This window comes from Monodelphis domestica, chromosome 7, assembly GCF_027887165.1.
Source record: "Monodelphis domestica isolate mMonDom1 chromosome 7, mMonDom1.pri, whole genome shotgun sequence".
Taxonomy (NCBI): domain Eukaryota; kingdom Metazoa; phylum Chordata; class Mammalia; order Didelphimorphia; family Didelphidae; genus Monodelphis; species Monodelphis domestica.
Window position 1 is genome coordinate 201,057,344 of NC_077233.1, and position 26,777 is coordinate 201,084,120.

Genomic DNA, 26,777 nt, shown 5'->3' on the forward strand with positions numbered 1-26,777 from the left:
CTGAATTCAAATCCAGCCTCAGACAATTAGTGTCTGTGTGATCAAAGTAAGTCACTTAAACTATTTGCTTCAGTTTCTTCAAATGTAAAACAGGGATAAGGACAGCACTTGCCTCACAGAGGTGTTGTTAGGATCAACTGAGATAATATTTGTAAGCTGTTTAGCACAGTACCTTGCACATGGTTAGGCACTATAAAAATGCTTATTCCCCACTTCCCCACCTTCAACTCCCTAAGGAAGAGGAAGTATCTTTTAACCTTAAAAGTAGAGTAGATAGTCTGAATGAATCTTGGATGATTATTTGTTTGGGGGCTTACATTATGTCATTCTGAAAAGACTGAAGTAAATGGTCTGTGACATCTGTAGCAGAACCTAAAGACTATTTAACACTTAAAATTATTACTTTCTCCTCGAAAACTTCAAAATGCCTCATATATGTTTTTTTGTTGCTGTTGTTGTTGTTGTTGTTGTTCAGTCAGGTCTGACTCTTCGCCCTCTGCCACTTAACCTCTTTCCATGTGGTTTTCAAGGCAACAATACTAGAGAGGTTTATCATTGCTTCTCCAGTGGCAAACAGAGGTTAAGTGTCTTGTCCAAGGTCACACAGCTGGGAAGTTTCTGAGGCCTTTTTATATCCAGGCACAGCACTCTATCCACTGTGCCATCTAGTTGCCTCCCAAATGCTTTAGATTTCAATAGAAAATCCTACTTGTCTATGTGTTGAGAAAATGGTATGAAAATTTTAAATAACACGGGAATTCTGTGATTGTTTATAAAAGTGAGAGGCTAGAGTTCTAGATTTGGACCTGGGAAGAAATGAATTTGAATTCTAATTCAGAAACTTACCAGTTATGTGGTCTTGGTTCTTAGTTACTTAGCCTCCCTTAGCCTTAGTTTCCTCATCTATTAATTGGGGGGTAATAATAAAATCTATCTCAGAGAGTTGGGAGCATTAAATGTTATACTATATAGTCAAGTAATTTGTAAACCTTAATGTGCTATATCAGTGTTAGCTATTACTATTAAAATTAAGTCTTAATTATCTAAGAAGCTAAAACTGAATTTCATAGTAACTTATAATTAAAAAAAAAACACCTTGACTAAACTGTTACAGTTAGTTTATTTTTCTTGCTCCAAAGGAAGTCTTTGATTTAGTAGCCTCTGTGGGTATAGTATAAAGTATAGTATACTTTAGCACCGACTTTTACTTGGATTGTTTAAAACAAAAATGGGTGCCATTTTCTCACATGCTTAACAAAGTCTTGCAAAAAATTCTTTTCAAAACATTGTAACAGGACAGCCTCATTTAGAAAGCTATATATCAAGGATAATATGGTAGAGTACAATGAATCAAGTCATGTATCCTTTAGACTTGAGTTTAATAATCTTTTGATATCACAATGTCCTTTATTTGACTCACAAATAGAATTTGATTTTTTAATATTCCAAAAGAGAGCTTAATCTCCAAATTGCTATTTTATCTTAAAACTTAAAATGAAAATATGACTGTAGTATATAGATTGGGCAAGGTATATACTAATACTATTGAATTTATAGAATGTCAGAACTGGATGGCACCAATCTAAGAGTTTATTTAGTCCCATCCCCTAATTTAAAGCAAAGCAAAATGAGCAGAAATTGTGAAGCTACTTACTGACAGAGCACAGATTCAAATCCAAGATTTCTGACTTCATGGTCTATAAACTTTCACAAGACTATTTAATGTTGAATCAAAAGAGATCCAGTTAGCAAGAATTTAACTCATTGAATAACATTGGTCAAAAATTGCAAATCAAGGGAAAAGGAATGTAAAAATTTTCATTATACTCACAGTCAGCATCAGCAAATATGATGCAAGGGCTTTTCCCCCCAAGCTCCAGGGTAACCCTCTTCAGATTGCTCTTCCCAGCAGCCTCTTTGATTAACTTGCCAACCTGAAATGGAGCATCAAAAAGGATGATATGAGTGTTTCTCTAAAGAAGGAACCTTTTTCTGAGATTTCTATTTATGTAACAAGAATAGAATTAAATTTCATTTGAGAAAAAAGCTTTAAATTGTCATATGAGGGTTGGTATCTCACTGATAGTGTCAATCTTCTTTTAGTTATAAAAAAACATGTGCCCAAAGACACATGGTTTGAATGAAAGTGAGTATAATGTGAAAACAACAACAACACAAAAAGCAAATGAACAAAGATATAGATGATAGTTGGGAATCCAGGAGCACACTAGAAGGAATGAATCAATATTTGCCAATTTTGCTTATATGGTATATTTGAAAGCCATAGTGAGATACAAATCATTAAACAGATCTGTGTTTTATAAACAGACCCTAAAGGAGCTCCTTTAAGCATGCCTCTAAGCGCTGAAGATAACTTTGTACTTAAATTCTCTTACCTCTGTGGATCCTGTGAAGGCCACTTTATCTATATCCATGTGAGAAGAAATGGCGGCTCCAGCCGTGGGCCCATAACCCGGCACAATATTCACTACTCCTGGTGGAAATCCTGCCTAAAGGAATGACAAAGCCACAGCTTAATTTTAGAGAAGAAGGGTCTAAATTATTATAGAGAAAAGCACCTGGAATAAATGAATGGAAAGGTGATAGAAGCCTACTTAATATAGGCTTCTTTAATATAGGCTCTTGTGTGCCAAATTGTGCACTATATTCGAACTAATTCTAAATTCTGACTATAAAAATATAAAAAAGCAAGAAATCCTCATCTCTCAAGGATAAACTAATTAATAAATAAAACTAATAAAATAATTCTAATGGGGAGAGACAACCCATATAACCCAGTGGCCAGTGAAAGGAATTACGGTCAGTCACATAAATGGAGAGTGCAAACAATAGAGTAATCCACTGATAAAACTTTTGGCAAATATCATTAATCTCAGAGAAAGTTGTGGAAAGGATGGAGGGCTTAGGAGAATGGTAGTAGGGATGAACAAGATCTGAAAACTAAGGTATAAAGTCGTAGACACTGAAGAGCTAAATGGTTTGGCTCTTTTTAGGTATAGTCTTTGTTGGTCAGTCAGTCCACAAGCATCTACTAAGATGATGTCATTTATGTCATTGTGTTATAGGGTAGGAATCCAAAGAGAGGCAAAAATACAGATTCTGCCTTCAAGGAGATCACATTCTAATGAGGGAGAACCCTTAATAAAACTATATATACTATATTTTAATATTCATTCATATGAATATATATGATCATTCTTAGAGAGGTTGGTATGCAAGTTTTTTTTTGTTTTTTTGGCAAACTTACCTCTTTGATTAGGGATGCTGCATAAAGTGCAGAGAGTGGGGTCTGCTCCGCTGGCTTGACAACCACAGTGTTTCCACAGCAAAGTGCAGGTCCAATTTTCCAAATGAACATGACCAAAGGAAAATTCCACTAGAAAGCAATTAATGAGTATCAACCAACCCCCCTAAAATCTCTTAGGTATGGGTTTGGGGAAAAGTTATATATCATCTGAAGACTATCGTAGCAATTTTTAAAAAAGGGAAGCTCAGCCCAGGAGTGGTTGTTACCAAATGAGGATTTTTCCTCCTAACCAAAGCAACTCACACAGATATATTTACATAAAGGAGTTATGATTCAAACCACACTTATAAAATCACAGATCTGTGATTAGATTTTTCACAGATTTCTAATTTCTCAAATATGAAACAGTAATCATTATAGTAGTACAAATTTGATTTTTGCATGATATTATTTGTTTGAAAGCAGTATAAAAGATAAATCCTTTATTTAAAAAATGATCTTTTAATAAAATCATGTTGTTTATATAGGATGGAATGGGAACAGATAGGGCTCTTTTCATTTCTGTCCTTTGAAGTGACATTTCAGTCTGAAAAAAAAAAAAACCAACAGCATGTTCATGGTATAAGAACCAAGTTCTTCGTGTGAAATATACTCAGGATTCACATTATGTTTAAAGTATGAAAAAGCTCTTTGTTCTCTGGACAATTTGTCATTATTTACTACATTATCACATTGCCTCACTAATGTTTTTAGGAATAAATGGATCACTAAAAACATCTATCCAACTGTGAGCAATTTGAACTTGTTATATTTGATTTAATAATGCATTGAATAAGTATTTTGAGTGGCATTTTTTGGCTTTTACTTATAAAAATAGAAATGTTCCATTTCCAAATCTAAGAGATCTAACTAGTTATTTAGACACTATTTATCAACAAAAGCAGCATGGCAGCAGTCAGAAAAACCTGAATTCAAGTCCTGCCTCTACCACATGCTGGTTACATGTTCCTGGGGAAGTCACTGAACCTTGCATTGCTCCAGGAAACTCTCTTAAAGAGTTATCAAGAAGGTGTCTTTTTTCTGCATTGGCAGAGGCAGTTCTTCATAAAGAATTGCAATGAAATGCTAGGTTTTGGTAGAAAAAGAAATTTTATTTGGTTGTCATATTGGAAAATGCCAACAATAAATCATTTCTGTAGTTGTTCTGCAAGGAAATAGCAAGAAGATTCACTTGCTCTTTCTCACTTTCCATGTGTGAGGGTTTATAAGGTAAGAGAGAGATAGAGACAAATAGAGAGGCATGTTGCTATTTGCTTATAATAAAAAATAAAGTGCCATCATCTTAAGTCTGGAGCTATTATGCTTCAGGGTTGTATGCCAAAATGACATTAGCAATACTTTTTCAAATGTTGATATTCAAAGGATTTTTAATCTCATTGGTGTGGGTATTTCCATCCACACCCAATCATCCTGCATGATTCTTATGCATGTTATACTTTAGAAAATTCCTTTTAGAATTTTCAGTTTGGAAATGGTGCTTCGCAGCAATCAGATTTCTAGTAGGCATTTTGAAAAGATGTTGAGCAATTTGGTGTGTTTTAATTATGCCAAAATTATGCTCTCTGAAGCAAATTACTTTAATCTCTCTTTATTCCATGCTATTCCATTCTAACTTTATTCAATAGATAGCACATATACAAACTATAAGCATACTACAAAAGGATATAATGAAGAGCAATAAAAAATTTTAAACTGAGTAAATGCCTCCTGACTTTAATGAGGAGGTAAGTTTTTTCACTAACACTGAAACATTAGGAAATACAATTGTGTCCTGAAAAGGTACAAGGATTCCTAGTTTACAAATAGGAAGTCATTTATTTCCTAGGAGAAAGACTTCAATATGACTTACTGCACAATACTTCCACAACTTTTGTATTTAAGACAGCTCTAAATAGAACTTTATGAGAAAAAAAGTTACTGGTTTATCCTTTAATCAAGAGTTTAAAAAATCTTATGTCAGGCAACTTACAGGAATGATTTGGCCACAAACACCGACAGGTTCATGTCTCGTGTAAGAGAAATACTTTCCATCTAAAAAAAAATAAACAAAAAAGCACAGTAAACTCAAAAGATCCATTTGAAACAGCTCTGATGGATAAAACCAACTATTAAGTATATACAAAATGAAGATTCATGACATGGTTTAGTATCTGACTATATTTACAAATATTTCCAGAAAATAAGTGGCAAATTGGCAATGAATAGAGTGGTGGTAAGGAGATTTAGGAAAAGCGCCAAAAAATACAGTTCTGAGAGCTTTACTATGCCAAGATTTAATAGCAAAATAGAAATGAGGATTTATAGAAAATACAGGCTCCATTCTCTTTGCTGGAGGTACAACCTCCCTCACTGCTCTGCCCCAAATATTTAAAAAAAATAAAAATAAACAAAACCCCAAGGAACCACAAACATCTCCTCTAATCCTCTCCTTTTCTTCCCCATTCCTTCCAAAGACATCTGGTTTATGTCTGAATTTAACTTCATTCCACATACTTAAAGATTTCATTTAGTCTTTTCTGCTAAATTTTGTTTAAATTTCTGTAGATTATAGATCCTACAGAAACGTGGTGGCTATTAAAGAATAGAACTCTGTCCCATATCCTTTTTGTATTTCACCAGAACCTAGTTAAATACTTTACGTTTATTATTCAGTTTTTTAGTCATGTCTAACTCTTCATGATCCATGCCAGGCCCTCCACCATTTCTTGTAGTCTGCTCAAGCTCATGTTCATTGCTTTCATGACACTATCTATTCATCTCATATACTGTTTCCTCCTTTTGCTTCCAATCTTTCCCAACATCAGGATCTATTTCAGTGAGTCCTGTGGTCTCATTATGTGGTCAAAGTATTTAACCTTCAGCTTCAGAATTTGTCCTTCCAATGAATAGTCTGAACTAATTTCTCTAAAAGCTTTACACATAGTAGGTGCTCAATAAATTATTGTATTTTAATACCCACTCATTATTAACCATTTGTACATTTCATTTTTTCTCTTACTTTATCAGTCTAGAAAACAGATACTCAAAATGAGCCATGATTTGTGCCCCACTATTTCCTTACTTCTCTGTTTCATTTTCTCTCTTCTACCCATTGCCCATCTTGTTTCTATGATTAATTTCTTTTTTGGCCTTTTCATTGGTTGTTAGGTAGTTTCAGTCTCTTTGGAGAACCTCAGAATCATCTCTATCAAATTTTCAACCATCAGGATCAATAAATTGGAAAGCTAAGTTGATTCTCACATAGTGGAGATAGATCATAGTTGGAGGACAATTTTCATCCATCTTCTCATAGAACTGGTTATGTTTTAGATGAAGAGTTGGGTTATCTTTAAAATTTTCTGGTCAAACTCTGTTTCTCCCCAAACCAATAAATATAATTTATGCCACTGTATCATTTGAATTCTTCTATTCTGGAGTTAAATTGAATCAGATTCAACTTAAATTCACAGTTCAAGTTCTCCAAATTTCTGTTTATCTTTTCACGAAATTACTTGCCTCCCCATTAAAAAATATATATACATATGTACATATATATTATATATAGATATGTAAATAAACAGTTAATTCCTTAACATTTTTAAACTTGGCCCCAGACTTATTTTCATTTTTCTTTGAATTAACAAAATTGTATGTGAACTCAGCCATACAAAGCAAGACTTGGAAAAGATGATTATGCTGGTATATTGTTGAAATGTGGAATGAGTCTTAGCTAATTACCTGATACCTGAACATAATTAATTATTACAAATAAAAAGGAAAAATAAAAGAGGAAAAATGTCAAGCATCAGTTTGAAAATTTTGGCCCTTAGGAGAGTATAAATTTTACTTTGATAATTAGATCAATTCAAGGATGTTTGATATTTACTAAAATATTTATAAGCTTGTTATTGGCACAATTTTATGGAATCTATAATTAAGAAAACCTTTGATAAAAATTAACAGGCCTTGGCTCCACCTGCTGCCAAGGTGAAATTTTTCATTATCAGATAAAGTGATTCTGGCATGAAGTACTTGGTTATAAGCCTGATCTGTTCAAACTCTATGTCTTGTAGGAACTCAAATGTACTTACCTATTGGGATAGTACGACCCTGATTCTTGTCTGCCCAGCTTGCAAAGTAGCGTAATATTTTCACACAGCCGCCTAAATCCATCAGATATGCATTGGAAAAGACTTTTCCACCATTCACAGATTCTAATGTCTGGGGAAAAAGAAGAGATTAAGCTCAAACTGAACTCTATATATTTGTCTTAATTTAAAAAAATAGTACACTTCTCATTTAGGTAATGATAATATCCTAATGTAAAGGGAGTGTGGTATAGCATATAAGAGTTTTAGGTTTGAAATGAGGAAGCTCTGGCTTCAAATCTTATCTCTGACACATAATGTCTATGCACCCTGGGCAAGCAAACCAATCTATTCTGTTTGAGTCAATTCCCTAGGACTTAACTTGATACAATGAAATGTTTGAGAAGGAGAGATTCAGACTGCCCACACTGATGGAATCACAAATCCTTGTTGTCTTACTCTAGTAAACATAGATTTCAGAGTTTAACTAAATAGTCTGGCCCTCTGTCTGCTTGCTTTTAGGTACTTCAGGAGTTCTTAATATTTCTTTGTCATGGATCCCTTTGACAGACTACTGAAGTCCTTGTCAGAATTTAAAAAAAAATGTGTACAAGAAAATATGTAAGACTAAAAGGGAAACTGATTATATTGAAATATAATTTTCAAAATATTTATAAAAGGGTTCAGCTGAAGAATCTCTGAAGTAGACAATCTTTACCTGTTCCCAGGTTGAATGTGCAATACTTGTAAAGGAGTAGCATCAGACAAATCTGAAATAGTGTAATGGCACTAGAGAGTAGTAAGCTCTTAATAATAGGCTTAATATAATTGGAGAGCAACTGGAGCCATTGAGGAATCTTGGACAGAAGAGTGACATGGCTAGGCTTAAATATGTCATATATTTTTCTTCTGCCCTCTGCTCTCCACAATCCTAGACTGAAACTTATTGGGTTTTTTAAAAACTCTTACCTTCCATCTTAGAATCAAGACTGAATATTGGTTCTAAGGCAGAAGAGCAGTAAGGGCTAGACAATGGGAGTTAAGTGACTTGCCCAGGGTCATCCAGCTAGGAAGTATCTGAGGCCAGATTGGAACCCAGGTCCTCCCATCTCTAGTCTTAGCTTTCAATCCATTGAGCCACCTCGCTGACCTCTGAAACTTGTTTTAAAAACAGACTTGAGGTGACTTCTTCAGTACCAAATAACATACTTTAAAAGTAACAGACACTTAATAGATGATTATATAATGAATACTTTGCTAATTGGAACATTTGAGGTCCATAATCATCAGGGGCTTGAGTGAGAGATCTGGAGTACAGTTGATTCTAGACTATAACAACTGGAAAAATTAAATAGGACCAAGGTGAAAACAAACACACAAAAATATCCTGAAACCTGAGGTAATGTACCCCAATACACTAGGAACCTTAGGACTTTTAATTAAGTCTATTGGTCTGGACACTAAAATTAAAACAAACAACAAAGTGACCAAACAAAGTAGAAAGAACTCAACTATTGATAGCTTTTATATAGAAAGAGAAGACCTTGGCTCAAACTCAGAAGACAGTGAAGTAATAATACCTACTTCAAAATAACAAGTAAACAAGATCAAAAAGTGTTTTGGGAAGAGCTTTAAAAAAGAACTAAAAAAACAAGTGAGAGGCTGAGAAAATGTTAGAAAAAAAATAAGAATAGTGCAAGAAAAATAAGAAAATTATGAAAGACGGATCACTTAAATGGAAAAAGAGATCCAGAAATACAAAGAAGAAAATAATGTATTAAGAACTAAAACTGGAAAAGGCTAAACTAACAATTTCCTAAGACAATAAGAGATAATAAAGCAATAATCAAAAGAATGAAATAAGAAGTGATTGAGACATCCTTTCAGAAAAAAAAATAGACTTGGAAAATATATCAAAGAGATACAACATAAGAATGCTTGGAGTTCTGGAAAATTATGATCAAAAAGAGAGTTTAGACATCATACTCCAAGAAATCATCAAGGCAAACTGCCCTGAAATTATAGAATAAGAGTATAAAATAGAAATTGAAAGAATCTACCAATCATCACCTCTAAAAGATGCAAAGATGAAAGTGCATAGGAACATCATTTCTAAATTACATTGCTCCCAACTTAAAGAGAAACTACTACAACAAGAATAAAAAATAATTTAAATACTATGGAGCTACAGTGAGAATAACACAAGACTTAGTAGCCACAACATTAAAAGAGTGCAGATCAAGGAACACAGCATTTTGTAGAGCAAAAGAACTGGGTTTCCAACCAAGAATAATACATCCAGCAAAGATGAACAAAATTATAAAAGGGAAAAAGTGGATATTTAATGAACTTAAAGGAGTTTCAGCTGTTTCTGGATAAAAAAACCCAGAATTCAGCAGAAAATTTGATCTCTAGGAAACACACAAAGGTAATGAGAGACTAATCATAAGCAACTCAAACAAACTTCATGATTCCTATATCAGTAAATGCCATCTATGGCCCTTGGTTATGCCCTCATTGCCTATGTATTTTGAAAGGGCATGGGAGGCTCCAGGTTGAGGTCAATGTAAAGGAATAAGCCAAAATGATAGTGGAATAGGCCAGTAAGAGGTAGGGTAGAATGACTTTCATATGGAGAAGGAATGAGTCAAGGAATTGCCAGGGAGAAGGGGATGAGGGGGTAGAGCGCTGTTAGTTAGAATCCTACTCTTATCAAACCTGGGATAAAGAGAGAACAGCATACACAATTCCAGGGGAAAAATCTTCTTAACAGAGTTAAATTCATGTGTTTGTTTTCACCTGGGTCCTATTTAATTATTCTAGTTGTTATAGTCTAGAGTCAGATGTACTCCAGATTTCTCACTCAAGCCCCTATTTATTTAAAATTTTTTGTTGGTGTATAAAAGTACATAATTTTAAAAACTGAAAAAGAAACATTAAGTATAAAATATCCCCAGGCTTAGTAAGTTTTCAACTTTACCTGTTTAAAGCTTAAAATTGCATTACCATTTTTGGGACACCTTGTATATCCCAACAGATGAGTGTTAAAACTAATATTCACATTATAAATTTAAATAGCAGATATTATATATTTGCTATCAAATATTTGTATGTGTGAATTATACATATGCATTTGTATTTATTATTTTTCCCTTAACCAGTCCTAGATGTGATTGACCAGAAACTTGGTTATTTACATAATGTTACAATTAAACATGTGTGGTAAGCTTTGGCACTCATTTGCTGAATGTGGAAAGAATACTGGATTTAGAATTAGGAAGCATGGGTCAGATCTTAACTCTGCCACTTATTGGTTGAGTGGTCTTCGACAAGACACTTTACTTCTCTTAGTCTCAGTCTTTTCATCTGTAATTTGAGGTGTTTGATTATATAGAGCTCTAACAACTCTTCCCAGAATAAAAAAAATATTTTAATGCTGTAAACCTTGAACAAGTCACTATTAAAACCTGATTTCTTCATCTGTACAATGGTGATCATTATATAATTGTAGACTTCCCAGGATGGCTGGAAGGGAATTAGCAACTGATTTGTTTACAAACAAGATATTGTTTAAGTTGAATGAACTAGATTTAGATTTGGATCATGACTAAAAGTTTAGAAGTGATGGACTCTTCCCTCCCTTTTTTTGAGCATTTGAGAGGCTGATAGTCTCTGTTTTGTTTTTTTTAAGAAATCTTTGAAAACCAGAAGCCATTGTAAAAGACCACAGAAGTGTCAACAAATATTTGCAACTTCCCAAAGATTTCTGGGTAAGTGGTGCCAAGAGACAATGGAAATCCTAAGGCATCATGTAGGGGAATAGAGCGGCTGCCTAGAAGACAAATTTCATGTTCCCTGGATCCAGAAGAGGCCAGTGACAAGTTGGGTCCAGGAAAGCATTCTGAGTTAAGGCTACTGCTCCTGGGTCCTGGTGGCCATTTCCGTGCTCCCTGGGCCCAATATCTTGCTCAGCCCTTGAGGCAGATGGAGCAGCAGATGGAAGTCTATTAGCCACTTACTTGGCTCAGGTCATCCTGACTCCAAGCCCAGCTGTTCTGCTTAGCTGAGAGGGGTAAGTATAATGGGGAAAAATCTGGTGAAGATGGAAGTAGAAGCAGAAGGAACATTATTAGACATTAAGGCTAAAAAAATCAGTTTCTTGGGTAAAAAGCCAAATCAAATGAAGAAAAATTTATTAAGCACTTACTTGTGTGCCAGGTAGTGTGCTAAGATGGGAAAGTTGTAGCTAGACTGCCGTTCTTAAAAAACAACAACAACAGAAGTTTTAATGTACTAAATATTTAGTCTCTATAGCATATCTTGGCAGCTATGGAAGGTAATGCCTAGGATGTTGGGCCTGGAATCAGGAAGACCCGAGTTCATATTTAGTTTCAGACACTTACTAGCTGTGTGATTCTGAGCAAATCACTTAACCTCTGCCTCAGTTTCCTCAACTATATAATGAGGGATAATAATAGCACCTACCTCCCAAGGTTGTTCTGAAGATCACTTGAGATATTTATAAAGCAATTACCACAGTGCCAGGCACCTATGCAGTAAGTGCTAAATAATTATTCCCTTCCACTTTCTCTGATATAGCCAAAAATTATTTCACATTTTTGAAGAGCACCCTCATGGAAAAAGGAATCAACTTGTCCCGATTGCAAAAGCAAATGTAAGAAATTACAAGGAGCTAAATTTTGGCTTGTGATAAGAAAAGAATTCATAAGGATGAGAGCAATCCACACATGGAATGCTTGATCTTCAAGTAAAGTTTTGATGATACTTTGGTGATAAATTCTAGACTGGTTGAACTAGATGTTCTCTGGACACTTTCCAATTCTGAGGGATGAGGATTCTGTGAGAGTATTTTGTAAAGTTTAATAGTGATATTGTGAAATTAGAATCTGTTACCCTCAAAACTACAATCCCTGGCAAAAACTACGATTCCCAGAACCCCACTCACTTCCTGTCATAACATGCTGATGTAGACAGGATATAAATTGGGTGGAGTTCCATTGCTAGATCTTTTTCCTCCCTGCTGGCAGCTTTGGTAGAGCAGGACCTTTTGAGCAGGTAGATTAACTTAGTCACATGGTTCTATTTTTGTCAGATAATAAACTTATAAAAATAATACTTGAAGTATTAGACATTAATTTAACTCTTACAATACAAAGCACTGAAATTCACCCTAGATAGACAAATGGTCTGAAAGAATTGGCTCTGAAGCCTAAAGCTGAATAAGCTACAGCCACTCAATACTCTAGGTGAGTCTCCATTTTGTGGAGAGGGACTGCCCTGCCTTGAGATAGAATATTCCTATCAATGCATTTATCTGTACTGATGAAAACGCAAGATTAATCCCTAGCATTACCTTATCTCTGTTCCTGTTATGGTTATTTCCTGTAAAAATGATTACTACAATAAGATTCTTTTTAACATAAGGGAGAGGAGTAAAACAGCTTATAAAAGGAATTCCTTAAAACCTGGAAAAAATATTTGGTTTTGTTTTTTTGAGGACATGAAATCATCATAAGGAAAAATAAAATTGAGGTCACTAACAAGCTCTTGCTTTCACTGGTTCATACTTACTGCCAATAACAGACGATCTCTTTCAATTAAATCAGCCAGTCTGTTCAAGAGCCTTCCTCTCTCTGAGGCATCCATTGTCCGCCATGGAGACCCAATTTGAAAAGCTGATCTTGCTGCTTTCACTGCCTTATCTACATCCTCCTAAAAAATAAAGGAAAACTAAGTTCATAAAAAGGATATTCAAGTAATATTTCCCAATCTAATTTTGACATGGAAAACTTTGGGGATTGAAATATGCTGATAGAACTCACATACAATGGCTTAAAATTATGAAACATTCCTGTAATAAAGAAGAAGTTGGGGAAATGACATGAAAATAGAGAAGAAATTATGGCAATTTTCATTTTCCCAAATGTTTATGCAATTAAAATGCTTTATAGATGGCCTTTTAAAATATAACTATCCTATTTTCACATGGAAAAACTGTCACATGTGGTAAGATTAATATGTTGCAAAGATGGAGTATGCCTTAAAGAGCTTCTAGTGCTAACCTCTTATTTAACAAGGAAAATGGAAGCCAAGTGAATTGAACTATGTCCAAGGTAACATAAGTAGCATAAATGAGGTTTGAAGCCAACTCTTCTGACTAAATTCAATACTGTTTTCCCTTTCTAGGTTGCCTTTCTTACTCCAAATATTTTTTAATAAATATATTGCCTAATCAATTAGGGAATGGCTGAACAAATTGAGGTACATGTTGGTGATGGAATAGAATTGTGTCATAAGAAATGATAAACAAGATGATTTTAGAAAAAGCTGGAAAGACCTTCAGGATGCAGAGAAAATAAGCAGAACTGGGAGAACAATTGTATGCAATAACAGCAATTATATGCTGATTATCTGTGAAAATTGTGAAAACTTGTAATGATCTGGGACAATCTTGAAAGACTTATGATGGGGAATGCTATCCACCTTTAGTGAAAACTTTTGGAGTCATCTTTACTTCAGTGTGTTTATGGTTTTATTTTGGGTTTTGGTTTTGCACAAGTTTGCTCCTAATACAATGACCATTATGGAAATATGTTTTGCATGACAATAAAATACAATTAAAAATATTGACTAACATTGAACATTTTGGAGAGGAAAATAGTCGACATTGTCATTTTTCTCATAGAACTGCTCTTCATGTAACATGTAATAGTGGATTTCCTAAGAGCAACTGAGAAATGGCTCCCTAAAGAAAAAAATTTGAGGAACACACTAGCTCAGAATTCCAGAAGCCTGGGAGTTCAAATCTTGTTTCATTCACTTACTGTGTGATAATGGGCAAGTCATAACTTCTCTGGACTTCAGTTTTCTTTTGTATAAAACAGAAGGCTAAGACTCATAGACATCTTCCATTTTTAAAGTTATATTCTTATGAATAATGGCTGCCATATTTTTAGCTATTTAACTATTGAAATTCTTTTGTCAGAGTGATTTTCCTTATAACAAAGGATTAGAAAAAAAGAGAAAAATTTATAAAATTTGATTTGGTCAGAGCATTAAAACAACAACAACAACAACAACAAAAAACCAACTGACATTACATGCCAGAGTGCTCCACTCATACAAACCTTTGCAAATGTCCAGAGGTGTGTGTGTGTGGTAGGGAAGGAGTACTTTGTTGTATCTCTTTGGTGGATAGATTTGTACTTTGTAACTTTATAACATTTATTTTTTTCTCTTATATGGTGGTTGTTCTTTTCTGTTTGTATTGCTCTTGTCATTGTATATATTAATTTCCTGGCTCTCCATATTTCTCTTAACATTTGTTCCTTTTTCTTTTATAGTGTCAAGTGCATTCATCAAGTCCATTGCTTTTTTTTAATAGTACAGTAATAGTCTATTACATTCACACACAATTTTGCTTAAATATTTTCCAATGAATGTGCTTCTCCCTTGTTTTTACTTCTTTTCTACCACTGAAAGTGCTGCTCTACTTTGTCCTATCCTGAGTTTTTCTTTCTATCAGTCACCTCTTTAGGATATATGCCGACCAGAGGAATATTGGGATCACATGGAATGAACATTATAATCATACTTCTATATAATACCAAGTTTCTTTCCAGGAATGGTTAGACCAGTCAGTTCTACAAACAATGAATTAATAATACCTGCCTTTTCGTAACAGCCACAACATTTACTATTTCCATCTTTGTCAATTTTATGAGTGTGAAGTGAAAACTGAAGGTCATTTTGATGTGTGTTTCTCTTGATGATCATGATTTGGAGGAATTATTCTTATGGCTTTAGCAATAATTTGCAATTCTATTATTTCAATTGCCTTAATAATACTTCACAATTGTTTTGAGGGCTATTTGTTCATATCTTTCAACCACTTATCTATTTGGTAATTCATTTAGTTCTATATTTCTGTTAACTGTTAAAATAAATTAAGTATCAAACTCTTCAATTCAAGAAACTTGATATAATTTTAATAGTAAGAACATTTTCCTTTTTTCTTAGAAATATTAATATTTTTGTGTGTAAGTATTGCCATTTCATCTAACCAAAATTATCTTTTTTTCTTTTACAAAAATATGTCTCCTGTGTATGTGAAAGGTGCATGATATACTTCTTTTATGTTTTATAGTAGGGCTCAATTTTTGTTTTTGCTGATGCTTCTCTACATTTTATACTACTTAATCTATATGAAATGCATAATATCCAATTATTATGTGGTTTGTTCTTGCTAATCTTGTTTCACCAAGATGTAAGCTCATTGAGGATGTGAATAATTCCTTGTTTTTCCTCTGCTTCACCCCATTATAACTAGATGGTCTTAGAGTATATGTGTAAAAAGAAATTATAGATTGGGGGGGGTGGAATAGAGAAGTACTCAATATGTCCTTTTTTATATGATTTTCCTTTGGTAATCTTCCCTTCAACATCAAAGATTCAATCATATAACTGCCAAGTTTCATTAGTGTTTGCTCTTATATTCCCATGGATCTTGTTACCTCGTAGTGTTTTTGACAAAAACATAAAGGTATTCCTCTTCTTATTGGCTCATAGACTCTCTGGTCCTCTTTTTAATTTCAGTTCAGAGATCAACTCTTACCTAAGGTATTTTCCCCCTCACCCTTCTGGGGGGACACTGAGTCCATTTTGTACTCCCCAGAAAAACTTAAGCACCTTGAGGACAGGGAATATTTTACTAGTGTCTTACCTCCCACAATATTGTGTGTGCAGCAGATACTTATTAAAGGTTTAAGTGAATTAACAATTTACCTGAATAGAATTTAATGATAAGGGGGCAGTTGGGTAGCTCTGTGGATTGAGAGCCAGGTCTAGAAACAGGAGGTCCTAGGTTCAAATCTGGCCTCAGACACTTCCCAGCTGTGTGACCCTGGGCAAGCCACTTAACCCCTATTGCCTAGCCCTTACCCCTCTTCTGCCTTGGAACCAATACACAGTATTGATTCCAAGATGGAAGGTAAGGGTTTAAAAAAATTAATGATAAGTTTTTCAGAGCAAATATAAAATGTTTCATTTCATTAAGTAACTGTTCCATATTTTTCTGACTAATGGTTTAGAGGGTAATTGATATTTACAGTAAGACATAATTTGGCATCTACAGAGAGATATTGAAAATAGATATTTAATGCAAGGCTGATGGACAAGAGGAACAGAAGAAGATAAACCTTAATCACTATGGCCTTTCATACATTCATATATACATTCATACATACAGAATTTCATACATTCTGTTCTCCAAGTTAAATAAAAGTAGTCTGACCCTACTGCTTTGAAAGAAAGCAAATCACCAGGAATAGGAAGGCTGTCTGCATGCTATCAGAACACAACTTATACATTATATACTGACTGTCCTGTGTTTAAACAGATCTGTGTGGTGCAATTTTCATATGTGTGCTTCTGTTCAGTGTTCAGTCCATGGTTTTTATCCATATATGGGTATCTATAGACATTCCGGCCTCCCAAAGAGAGGCCATATAGCCAAATGGATACAGAATTGACCAGGAATCAGGCAATTTGGCTTTTCTGTCTCTTGCCTATATTAGGCATTTCATCATTTGTGTTTAAAAAAGCTTTAAGAGGAGAATTTCTAGAACAGAGCATATGTACCTCACAAAATAGGGTAGCATAGCAGATTGCTTGACCTCTAATACTAAAACAAAACCAAAGCAAACACATAAAAATATTGATGCTTTTCTTGAGGATGTGATGTTAACACCTCACTTCATATGGACCCACGTCTCAAGTGTCTCTTCCTCTTGTAGTCATTCCTCATGACTTGCCTCAGACCTCTGGAGTAAAACACAAATTTCTTCCCCCCACCCTTTTCCTTATATCCTTACATTTCCACAATTATGACCCTTTTACCACTTTCTCTCACCACTTGATCTCATCGTGATATTTTTCTTCTCATCTCCTAAAGACTTAGAAGCAGTGAAACAGGTGTTTAGTCCCTAACTGTTCACTAATCATGCAAGCATGCTCACTTCATCTCACCAGATTATAAATTCCTTGAAAACTAGGAGACTGTTTCATTCAGTTTAGATCCCTTCTGTTAGACTTGCCACTCAAATGGAATTTTAAGGTTTACAAACTGCTTTATGTATATTATTTCATTAGATCCTTACAACAATCCTGTGAGGTTGGCGCTATTAGTAATCTTTTTTTTTTTTTAATATGGGGGCACGGAGCTATAGAGATGGATAGTGACTTGTCCATGGTTAGTACATGTTTAAGGCAAGATTGAAAGTTAGGTCTTCCTGACTCCAAGCTCGGATGCCTCATCAAAGAATGAAGCAGACCTGGTCTGAAGATGGTGTCAAGAGAGCACAAGATCAAGTGGATCCTATCTACTCTCCTTCCAGTATGAGTCTATTCATTTAAGATAATTACCAGAATGAAAATGGCCATAATTTTCTCTAATTTCTTTTTGTCAGATCTGTGTTTTTACCAATACAGTGAACTTCCAGTAAAGAATTTTCCTCTGCCACACATCCTCTACAACTTTGAGAGTTTTCAGATGTTACTAGCAAATAAACTTTATCTTTCCTACTCAGAAGACAGTTCTCCATTTTACAGCTACTGTGATTCTCCTGTGTATGGGAGTGTGTGTGTGTGTGTGTGTGTGTGTGTGTGTGTGTGTGTGCATGCAAGTGAGAGTGACGTGCTCATGTACCCAGAATGCCCTATTTATGTTTCGAGAGGTGTTGCTAGAAAATTAACTATCTGGTAATCTGTACTTTTTGTTTGTTTGTTGTTGTTCCATGAAAATTCCATGTACCATGTACCGTGTACCATGATTCAATTGCCTTATCCTTCCATGGCAGCCCCTTTCTCTCATTGGTGATTTCCTCCCAGAATCTCCCTTTGGGGAAGGAACCAGAATATCCATCCTTTATTCTCTGGACTTCATCTTCACACTACAACACTATGTCTTCTCCAAGCTTCCTTATTACTTCTCACTGTTAGAACGTAAACTCCTTGATAACTTGTCTTTACTTTGCCTCATTTTTGTAACCCCACAGTGGTGCATGGTACATAGAGAACTCTCAATAAATGTTTGTTGACATGTAGGGGTTTAGGAGCAGGAGTCTATAATGGTGAAATGTCAAGTTGTCTGTAGTATTAGATTGATACGCTAATTTGGCATTAATTAGATAAAATAATGTATATTATTTTCTATTTCCATGCATTATATATATATATATATATTTATAACCAGATATATATTTTAAATTTCATCATCAGGGTACTTAGCATACAGTTGCTTATGCATTCCTACAGGCAAATAAATGTATAAAATATGACCAAGGGGTAGGTACAGCTTTGTCCAATTTATTTAGTATTCTATTCTTTCCAGACTTATTTGGTAAGGCTACATCTGTTTCCACCCTGAATATAATCCATTCTGGACCCAGCATCCCTTTTTGCTTAGTTCCTTGAATATTACATGTTCTGGTTCTATTCATCCAGACTGAACTTCCCTAACCTGGCTACCCCAGGAAGTCTGTTCCTTTGAGTGCCTGCCAAACTCATTCTTCCCAGACATGAACTTCACTCTCCTTTCTTGGCTTACTGAGAAGCATATCTTCTTGCTAGTAGCTGACTTCTAATATTAGCTCACATTTATATAGTTTTTACAGTTCAGTGAATCAGTCTCAGAATATTGCATTTATAATGACTGTAATTTGCTATATTTGAATATTTCACTAAGTAATGCAGATAACAGTATTTATCTTTACACATTTCTTTATAGAACTATTGGACAGAAGTCAAATTTCTGTGCTAAACAGCACCCTTTGAAGAGGAGTAAAGTATAAAGAGTATGGGGGCTTCATGTCACAACGACTGCCTTTGAGTCCTGGCTTTCTTCTAACCTACGCTTTGAAAGAGGGAATATAAATGTGATGGTTCCCACTTAGAGATAAGAAAATCAGAGCTAAAAAAGGGGGACAAAATTGCCCAAAGTAACAGAGCTAATAAGTAGGAACTTGAATTCGGCTCTTCTCATTCCAAGTCCAGTGTTCTTATCACTACACTACCCACAAACTATTCTTTCAATTCTCTTTTTTGTTGTTGGGATTTTGAATTTGATAATGATACATCACTGCAACAGTCCCAAGACAAAAGGGGAAACAGAAATGAGGACCATATAATGAACTGTGTACTTTCATCACAAAGAATATTTTGCTTTTAATATGTATGTATGTAGAAAGAGAAAGTAACAAAATATATATGTTTTTACTTTCTCCACCACCCTTTCTTTTCTTCTCTGAAACTTTTAAAATGCTTTACTGATGTTATTCTTCCCACAACTTTTAATTCTTGCCAAACAACATTCCTTCTCTGCCTAGATACCCTAATAACAAGTCAAGATAAATCAATCAAAATGTTGACCATATCTGAGGATGCATTCATGGTTTCTATGGTTCTAGTCACTCATGTCTCCATCGAGAGGGAGAAGGTACACTTCACCATCAGATTTTGGAAATCAAACTTCTGAGCTCTTTTAGAGTTGTTTCCACTCCTGTTACACTGATCAGCACATACGATCTTGCGGGGGGGGTTCACCTCATTCTGTAGCAGTTCATGTCCATATTTTTCAGTATCTGTTTCATTCTTCATCTCTTCTGCCATATCATAGCAGGGAGGTAACATTGAACATTTGAACATAATGTCAAAAAAAGAACAAGCTCTTCAAGATGGAAAGGCTACAAGCCTTAAAAAGTAGCTACATCTGTTGGATGAAGAAGACAGGCCTTGATAATTTCAGAGAAGCTCCGGACAAGAACATTGGCTCCAATGATGGATTTTATTGGTTGTGAAAGTGAACAGTCTTTCCACTAAGACCAAAAAGGGATATTATCATCCACAGTCTGCTTGAGGAAAAGTACAAAAGGAAATAGAGAGGACAGTGGTGTATCCCAAGGATCTTTGGCTATCTTTTATATGCTTATAGTTAGAGATATTTCACAATGGTGATAAATACCTACCAACTGCAAACACATGGTGGCCATCAATGAATAAGGGAACTGGCTGATAATGGAGTTCTCTGGGAGATCAAAGGAGCCTATTTTGTTGGATTGTAATTGAATGTGTGGGCAGGTAGGTGGCAGAGTTAATATAGCACTGGGCCTGGAATCAGGAAGACCCAAGTTCAAATACATTCTCAGTCACTCACTAGCTGTGTGACACTGGACAAGTCATGCTATCCTCTTTGCCTCAGTTTCCTCATTTGTAAAATAAGCTGGAGAAGGAAATGGTAAACCACTCTGATATCTTTGCAAAGGAAACCTCAAATGGGATGACAATGAGTTGTACATGACTGAGAAATGACTGAACAATAATTGTATGTGTGAAAGCAAATAAAATATGGCCATTTACAAAGAGATTGAACAGTACTATTTTTTATATTTGCTATAAGTATTTTTTTTCTTGGACATTACTTAAATTCTAAAGATTAATTTGTTAAGGAAATGTATTCATGTTCTATTATTACAACCTTCAGTTGGTTGTCAACATAATCTGAAAGAACCATGAAAGTGAAAAGAAAAAAGTTTATAATATCTATGATTAGCAATCTCCACTTGGTCTTTCTTTTCCTTAACTCCTAATTAAAACAACAACATTTCAAATGGCAGCGTACAGGCTTTTGCTGGTTTTATTCTACATACAAATTAAATTCCTAAAGTCTTTTGGTTAATTATCTAAAGAATCAGTTCCAGAATATTAGGTTTATAATGTCTGTGTAATTTGCCAAATTTGAATATTTCACTAAGTAATATAGTTAAGAGCATTTATCTTTATACAGTTCTCTACAGAATTATTGGATAGAAGACAAACCTTTGTGCTAAATAGTAATCATTAACTTTTTCTCAATGATTTGTTAAGACTCTTTCTGAAGTGTGAAAGCTACAAAAAAAACCCCACCAAAAACTGAATGTTAAGTGAACAGTTACATGCCCTGAGGAATTTCATTGGAAAGCAATCCAAACCACTCAATTTTGTATATAACTTAAATTTTAAAGTCCAGTAGTAAACTAAGTCTATAGAGTGGTAACTAGGACTCCTAGAACCTGGAGCAAATTCATTTAGGGTATGTGTTTGTGTATGTGTGTATGTCATCTCTCATCTGCAGTTTTAAAAAAAACTGCTTCACACAGTATGAACTCACATCCCTGCCAATCTGGGGAATTCCCCCTGAAAGGAGTAGCATAGGTCCTCAGGTCCTGTTCTGCCATCTATGGCAAGGTCTATGATACAAGATGTCACCAACCCCAAGGAGGAAGCACAAGTATAAGAAGATGGCAGAGATTGTGGAGCAGAAAGAAGCCAGATCTTAAGAAAGGGGACACAATAATTTTAGAATCTAAAAATAACCTAAAGCTGGTCAAGTAAGCAGGCATTCACATTAAGTCAAAGGTTATAGTGAGGGGATAAGAGGAGAACTTTGAGTGAATCTCAAAGTACCTTCCTGACTCTATGGTGGGTCAAAGATTTCTATGAGGATAAACACGTACTTTGTACCCATAGACTTTAAAACCTAGAAAGACAGTCACAGTTGCCTTACCCTGAGATCTTACTGGTGTTCTTTACCACCATGAACTGGGTTTTATGAGCAAGTCTTGTTAACAGATTCCCAGCAAATGAGTACTTTGATTATTTTTGAAAGACCCTAAAACTCACCGAGTTTTCCCGTTTTACAATTTGAAGAAGGCAATACAGATTCAATTTGTGGTGCTAACCATGAGCACTTTTTGCCCTTAAAAACTCAGATCTGGAATTCTGTAGCAGTCTAAAAATTTGATATAAGCTCCTTGAGAAGAGGGATTATTGTATTCTTTATGTTTATATCCCTAGTGCATGTATGTGCTTAAAGAACGCCTATTGAGTAATGTTCCAAAGAGAGAATCTTTGCCTCATACCGACCTGACATTCTCTCTCTTCTCTTCTTTCATCCTTACTTCCTTTCATGAGCATAGGACGTTCCTAATGAGGATACTCCCCCTACAAATTAGGAAGGAAGGAAACCCCTATCTATTCTCTATTTCACTACTACATAGAAACACACTCCTGTTTCCCTACCAAAAAAACCTTATTTAAGCTATCCAGCCCAGCTACCAATAGTTCCACAAATTATCTCCCCCATTAGTTAGTGAGCTCTGTGAGAATAGGACTGGGATATTTGGGGGGGGTATTTTGTCTTTGCCTTTTTTGTATTTTCTGTGTTTGTAGTGAGTGTTTAATAAATATTTGTTGACTGATAAAATGAAGACCTGTGCTTGTTCTGCAGTTATAGTCTCAGAGAAGTTAAATGACTTGTCCAGAGTCATGCAATCAACTTGTGACAGAAGTGGGACTTAAATCTCTATCACTCTAGCATGTTGCTTTTTCATGAGTAACTCTTATTCAACTACTGAGTACCCTCAACAGATAGTATTTATTGGAAATTTAGTTGTAGGTAAATAATGTAGGAACACTATTTACAGATAAAGCATTAGAAAACATTAAGACTTAAAAATTTCTAATAACATTTTCTAAATAATTCTTGTTCAATCATTATCAATTCATTACTGAAACTTTTAGGTTGGTTTCTTGGCCTTCTAAACTCCCAAATATCTTTTTCTCCCAGGGTTCACTTTGGTAATAGATTTACTCTATGATTCCTTGAGGGCTTCTCCAACTTCAACATATAATCATCATTGCATCTCACTTCACTATTAAAGCTTCATAATGGCCTTAAAGGTATTTTTATTTTCTAAGATTACCCTAGTAATAGGCAAATGCCTTTAGGAAATATCAGGTATGACCTGGTTAAAAAATCAACAACCAGTTAAAAGGACTTTGTAAAATAAAGAACTATAATATATGAGTTATTGTTATAATAGTAATAATAATAATAACAATGATAATTATCATTCCTGTTATCATTACTTTAGGAAAAACTTTGGTTTTCCTAAAGTTTAGTTTCAATTTTCACGTGGGATTGTTCTGGGAATTGATGAGCCCTAGAAAAAAGGAGAGTTACACAGATAGAGAAGGTAGTCATGAGATAGATAAGGTTGGCTGTCTTCATAAATGTCAAAATTCAAACCTTATGACTTCTCTGCAGGATAAGATATTTAGAGCTGCAAGAAACCAAAAATGGTAATCTATTCTAAACTCTAATTTATAGATGACAAAATTAAAGCCAAGTAAATGAATTGCCCCTGACTGATTTTTCTGTAGCTGTAGCTTCCTGATGGGCTTCCCAACCTTGAACAGCTGTCTCTAGACTAATGGCTAAAACTCTGTAGAGTGTAAGAAAGTCACCACCTTTCTGCTGACAAGTTTTTAATTTTCATTAGCAGATTTATATTCAATAAGTTCAACAATCATTGCACCTATCATGTGCTAGTAATAGCATGGCAAGTGGCACAAAGTTAAGAAAAAAGATCTTTGCTCTCATGGATCTATCTTATATTCTAATGAGGTTGTGATAGCAGGTCTACATCATCTATTAAATCATGACTATGTAGTAATACTTGAAAGGACTCTATCATTAAAGAAGAAATTCTGACCCATTTTAATTCTAGATAATGGGTTTTCTGACTTTTGCTGGATATCTATTCCTTGGTGGCTATTTGCCAAATAAAACTAGAAAATAAGCTTTGTCCATCAGATGAAAGAAGGATATGACTACGTCAATGTAGAAGTAAAGAAATATTTAAGTCAAAACATGAAATTTCCTAAAACTGTACTATATAATTATGCTTTTATCTCCAATGGTAAATTCTCCATATTTTAAGAATACACAAGAATACACAAGAATCAACAACCCATACAATTCACTAGAATTATCATAATTCTAAAAGAAAGCAAGAGTACCCCAAACATTTTTTAATTAGACCTGCTGCAGTAAACTTATTATAAGAGGGCATAGATAAGATCACACAGGATAGAAAGGTAGGGACAGGCTGCAGTTTGTGTTATTGAAGGGAACTTGAACAGGAATGAAATCACAGATTCACCTGAGTAAATTAAGGGAAAAAACAACAACACTTACAGGGAAGAATGTGAATGGGCAATATGCTCAAGGCTTATCACATAGTAAGTATTTAATAAATGCATGATGAGTGATTTCTATTTTTTAGGTATTTCTATCAATCAATGTAGAAACAAATATATGTGATCATTTAATCTAAATGTTAGCAATAGCACTTAGGGGAGACTTTTTATGTTAATGAATGGTTCTAAGTGTATAGAAAGTGAATTAAACAATTTCTTCCCTTTAAACAAAGCTTAAGCAAAATATAAGCTGAGCATTATGATTATCCATAAGGTACTACTTAGTGGTCCATCCTATAAGCATAAACATGACAAATTTCAGATAATTTCTTATTTTCAAGCATTCTTTCCACTAGGTCTTTACATTTCTGTCTAAAGATTCTCTGACATTTTGTATGCAATGTCGAATATACATGCAATGGTTGCTATGTTCATTAGTTTTTATGAGATTCTTGTCCCTCTATCTTTTTCATCTTCGTTATAAGAGACTGGCTAAACAATGTGTGGAATATGATTGTGATGTAATACAACTGAGCCATATGAAATGACTAACAGGTTAATTTCGGGAAAAAAACATGGAAGAAACAATGCAAAATTATGAAGAATGAAATACGTAGAACCAAGTGAACATTATATACAGAAAGAGAAATATGCTTTGAAGAATGACTTCTTTATGTCTATTTACACTGAAAGAATAGATAAATAGAAGACATAATTATACATATGAATAAACATGTGCATATATTTAAAAACATATATATATATATCTTTTTGTCAAATAATACCTTCTCTAGTGGAAATATAGAAGGGGGGAAGTTAAATAAGTAGCTTAATGTTTGAAAAGTTACAAACAAATAAATACATATTTTTCTTAAAAAAGAGAGATTCTAGGTAGGGAAAGGAGAAATAATATATTAACAAAAATGTTATATACTAAAACAAAAGGTATCAATGATTTTTGCATGTTTTTAAGATCTTTTGGGAAAACAGCTAATGGTTACATAACTCTTTAGATCTGATCTCTTTTTGTTTGACAGGGCAAAATAACGCAGGTAGAATGGAGGTTATTTACCTATCTTGTATTTTTTGGTACCTGGGTTTAAATCTGAGTATATAGAAGCACAACTGACTTCCACTCATATTTTCTTCTTTATCATATGCTCAGTTGTTTTCATAAATTAATGTTTCATTTACTCTTTTCCCCATGGTGAGGAGAAAAAGTGTCATTCTTATAAATGTGCATCTTTTGTATAATAAGACAGGTATAACAAAGCAAACTCAGTACTTGAGGTAATATATTTTCAGATGTGCCCATTCTTATCAACAATGCCCAGATAAAGAGCCAAGAACAATTGTTATAAAGAACCACGAGTAACAACAGGAAATAATGGTATATGAAGTAGCCTAAGTAAAAATCTTGATTTTGCTTTCAGTCACTTAAAATATTACTCATTCTAGATTCAATTTCATAAGAGTTTATTGACTTTAGCATGCCTAAGGAGACAAAAAAAACACATTGAATTTTCTAAAAGTTTAACATGGAGTAGAGACTTTTCTGCTTAAAGACATAGTTTTAACCTATTGAGATAGATAGATAGATAGATAGATAGATAGATAGATAGATAGATAGATAGATAGATATTGAGTCATTACTGGTTGTGTTCAGATAGCATTCCCTTTTCCTTGTTGTATTAGAGTGCCCCAAACAAACTATTTAAGGTTAATTATCTCCTGTCCCCTAAAAAAACAAACCTGAAAATAAAAAAAAAAAACTTCAAAAACATATTGCCATTGGAAGCCTCACTTCATTTCAATTCATAATTTAACCCAGAAGTTATGTAACCATTTTATTCTATCTCTTACTGTTTTTCTGATTTCTTCTTTCAAGGAAGAAGTTTCTTGCTTGTTTTGATCTGTCCTAGGGTCAAAGCTACATGGAGGTGACCCTGCTTTTTCAGACATCCCCAAAGGAACACTAGTTGAAAGAGGTGCTTCTCTCCAGAAGGTTGGTTATAAATAAAAACACCTACTAAGGCACAAGAGGACCAAAATTGGCTTTTCTAAAGAGAAAAAAGTGAAGGAAACAATTTCTTCACTTTAAACAAAGCTTAAACAAAATATAAGCTGATCATTATGATTATCCATAACCCACATGGATGAAATCATAGCTCCTTAAATTCTTTTAAGGCCAAAGGGGAGAAAGGGGCCCATCCATTTGCTGCTACATGAACCCATATACAAAATGTCAGAATAGACCTTCGAAGCACAGAGATGTAGTAATTAAA

The 26,777-nt window shown here is 34.4% G+C and overlaps 1 protein-coding gene across 1 annotated transcript in view; it reads right to left on the bottom strand.

The window, feature by feature from the left end:
• Positions 1 to 26,777, bottom strand: part of ALDH1A1 (aldehyde dehydrogenase 1 family, member A1) — a 69,237-nt gene that overhangs the window by 19,112 nt on the left and 23,348 nt on the right. The window contains exons 4-9 of the mRNA XM_001373091.5: positions 12,988 to 13,128; positions 7,399 to 7,528; positions 5,298 to 5,359; positions 3,269 to 3,397; positions 2,397 to 2,510; positions 1,832 to 1,934 (exon numbers count right to left, since the gene is read on the bottom strand). Coding sequence (XP_001373128.2) covers positions 1,832 to 1,934; positions 2,397 to 2,510; positions 3,269 to 3,397; positions 5,298 to 5,359; positions 7,399 to 7,528; positions 12,988 to 13,128 — 679 coding nt within the window. The remainder of the gene's footprint in view (positions 1 to 1,831; positions 1,935 to 2,396; positions 2,511 to 3,268; positions 3,398 to 5,297; positions 5,360 to 7,398; positions 7,529 to 12,987; positions 13,129 to 26,777) is intronic.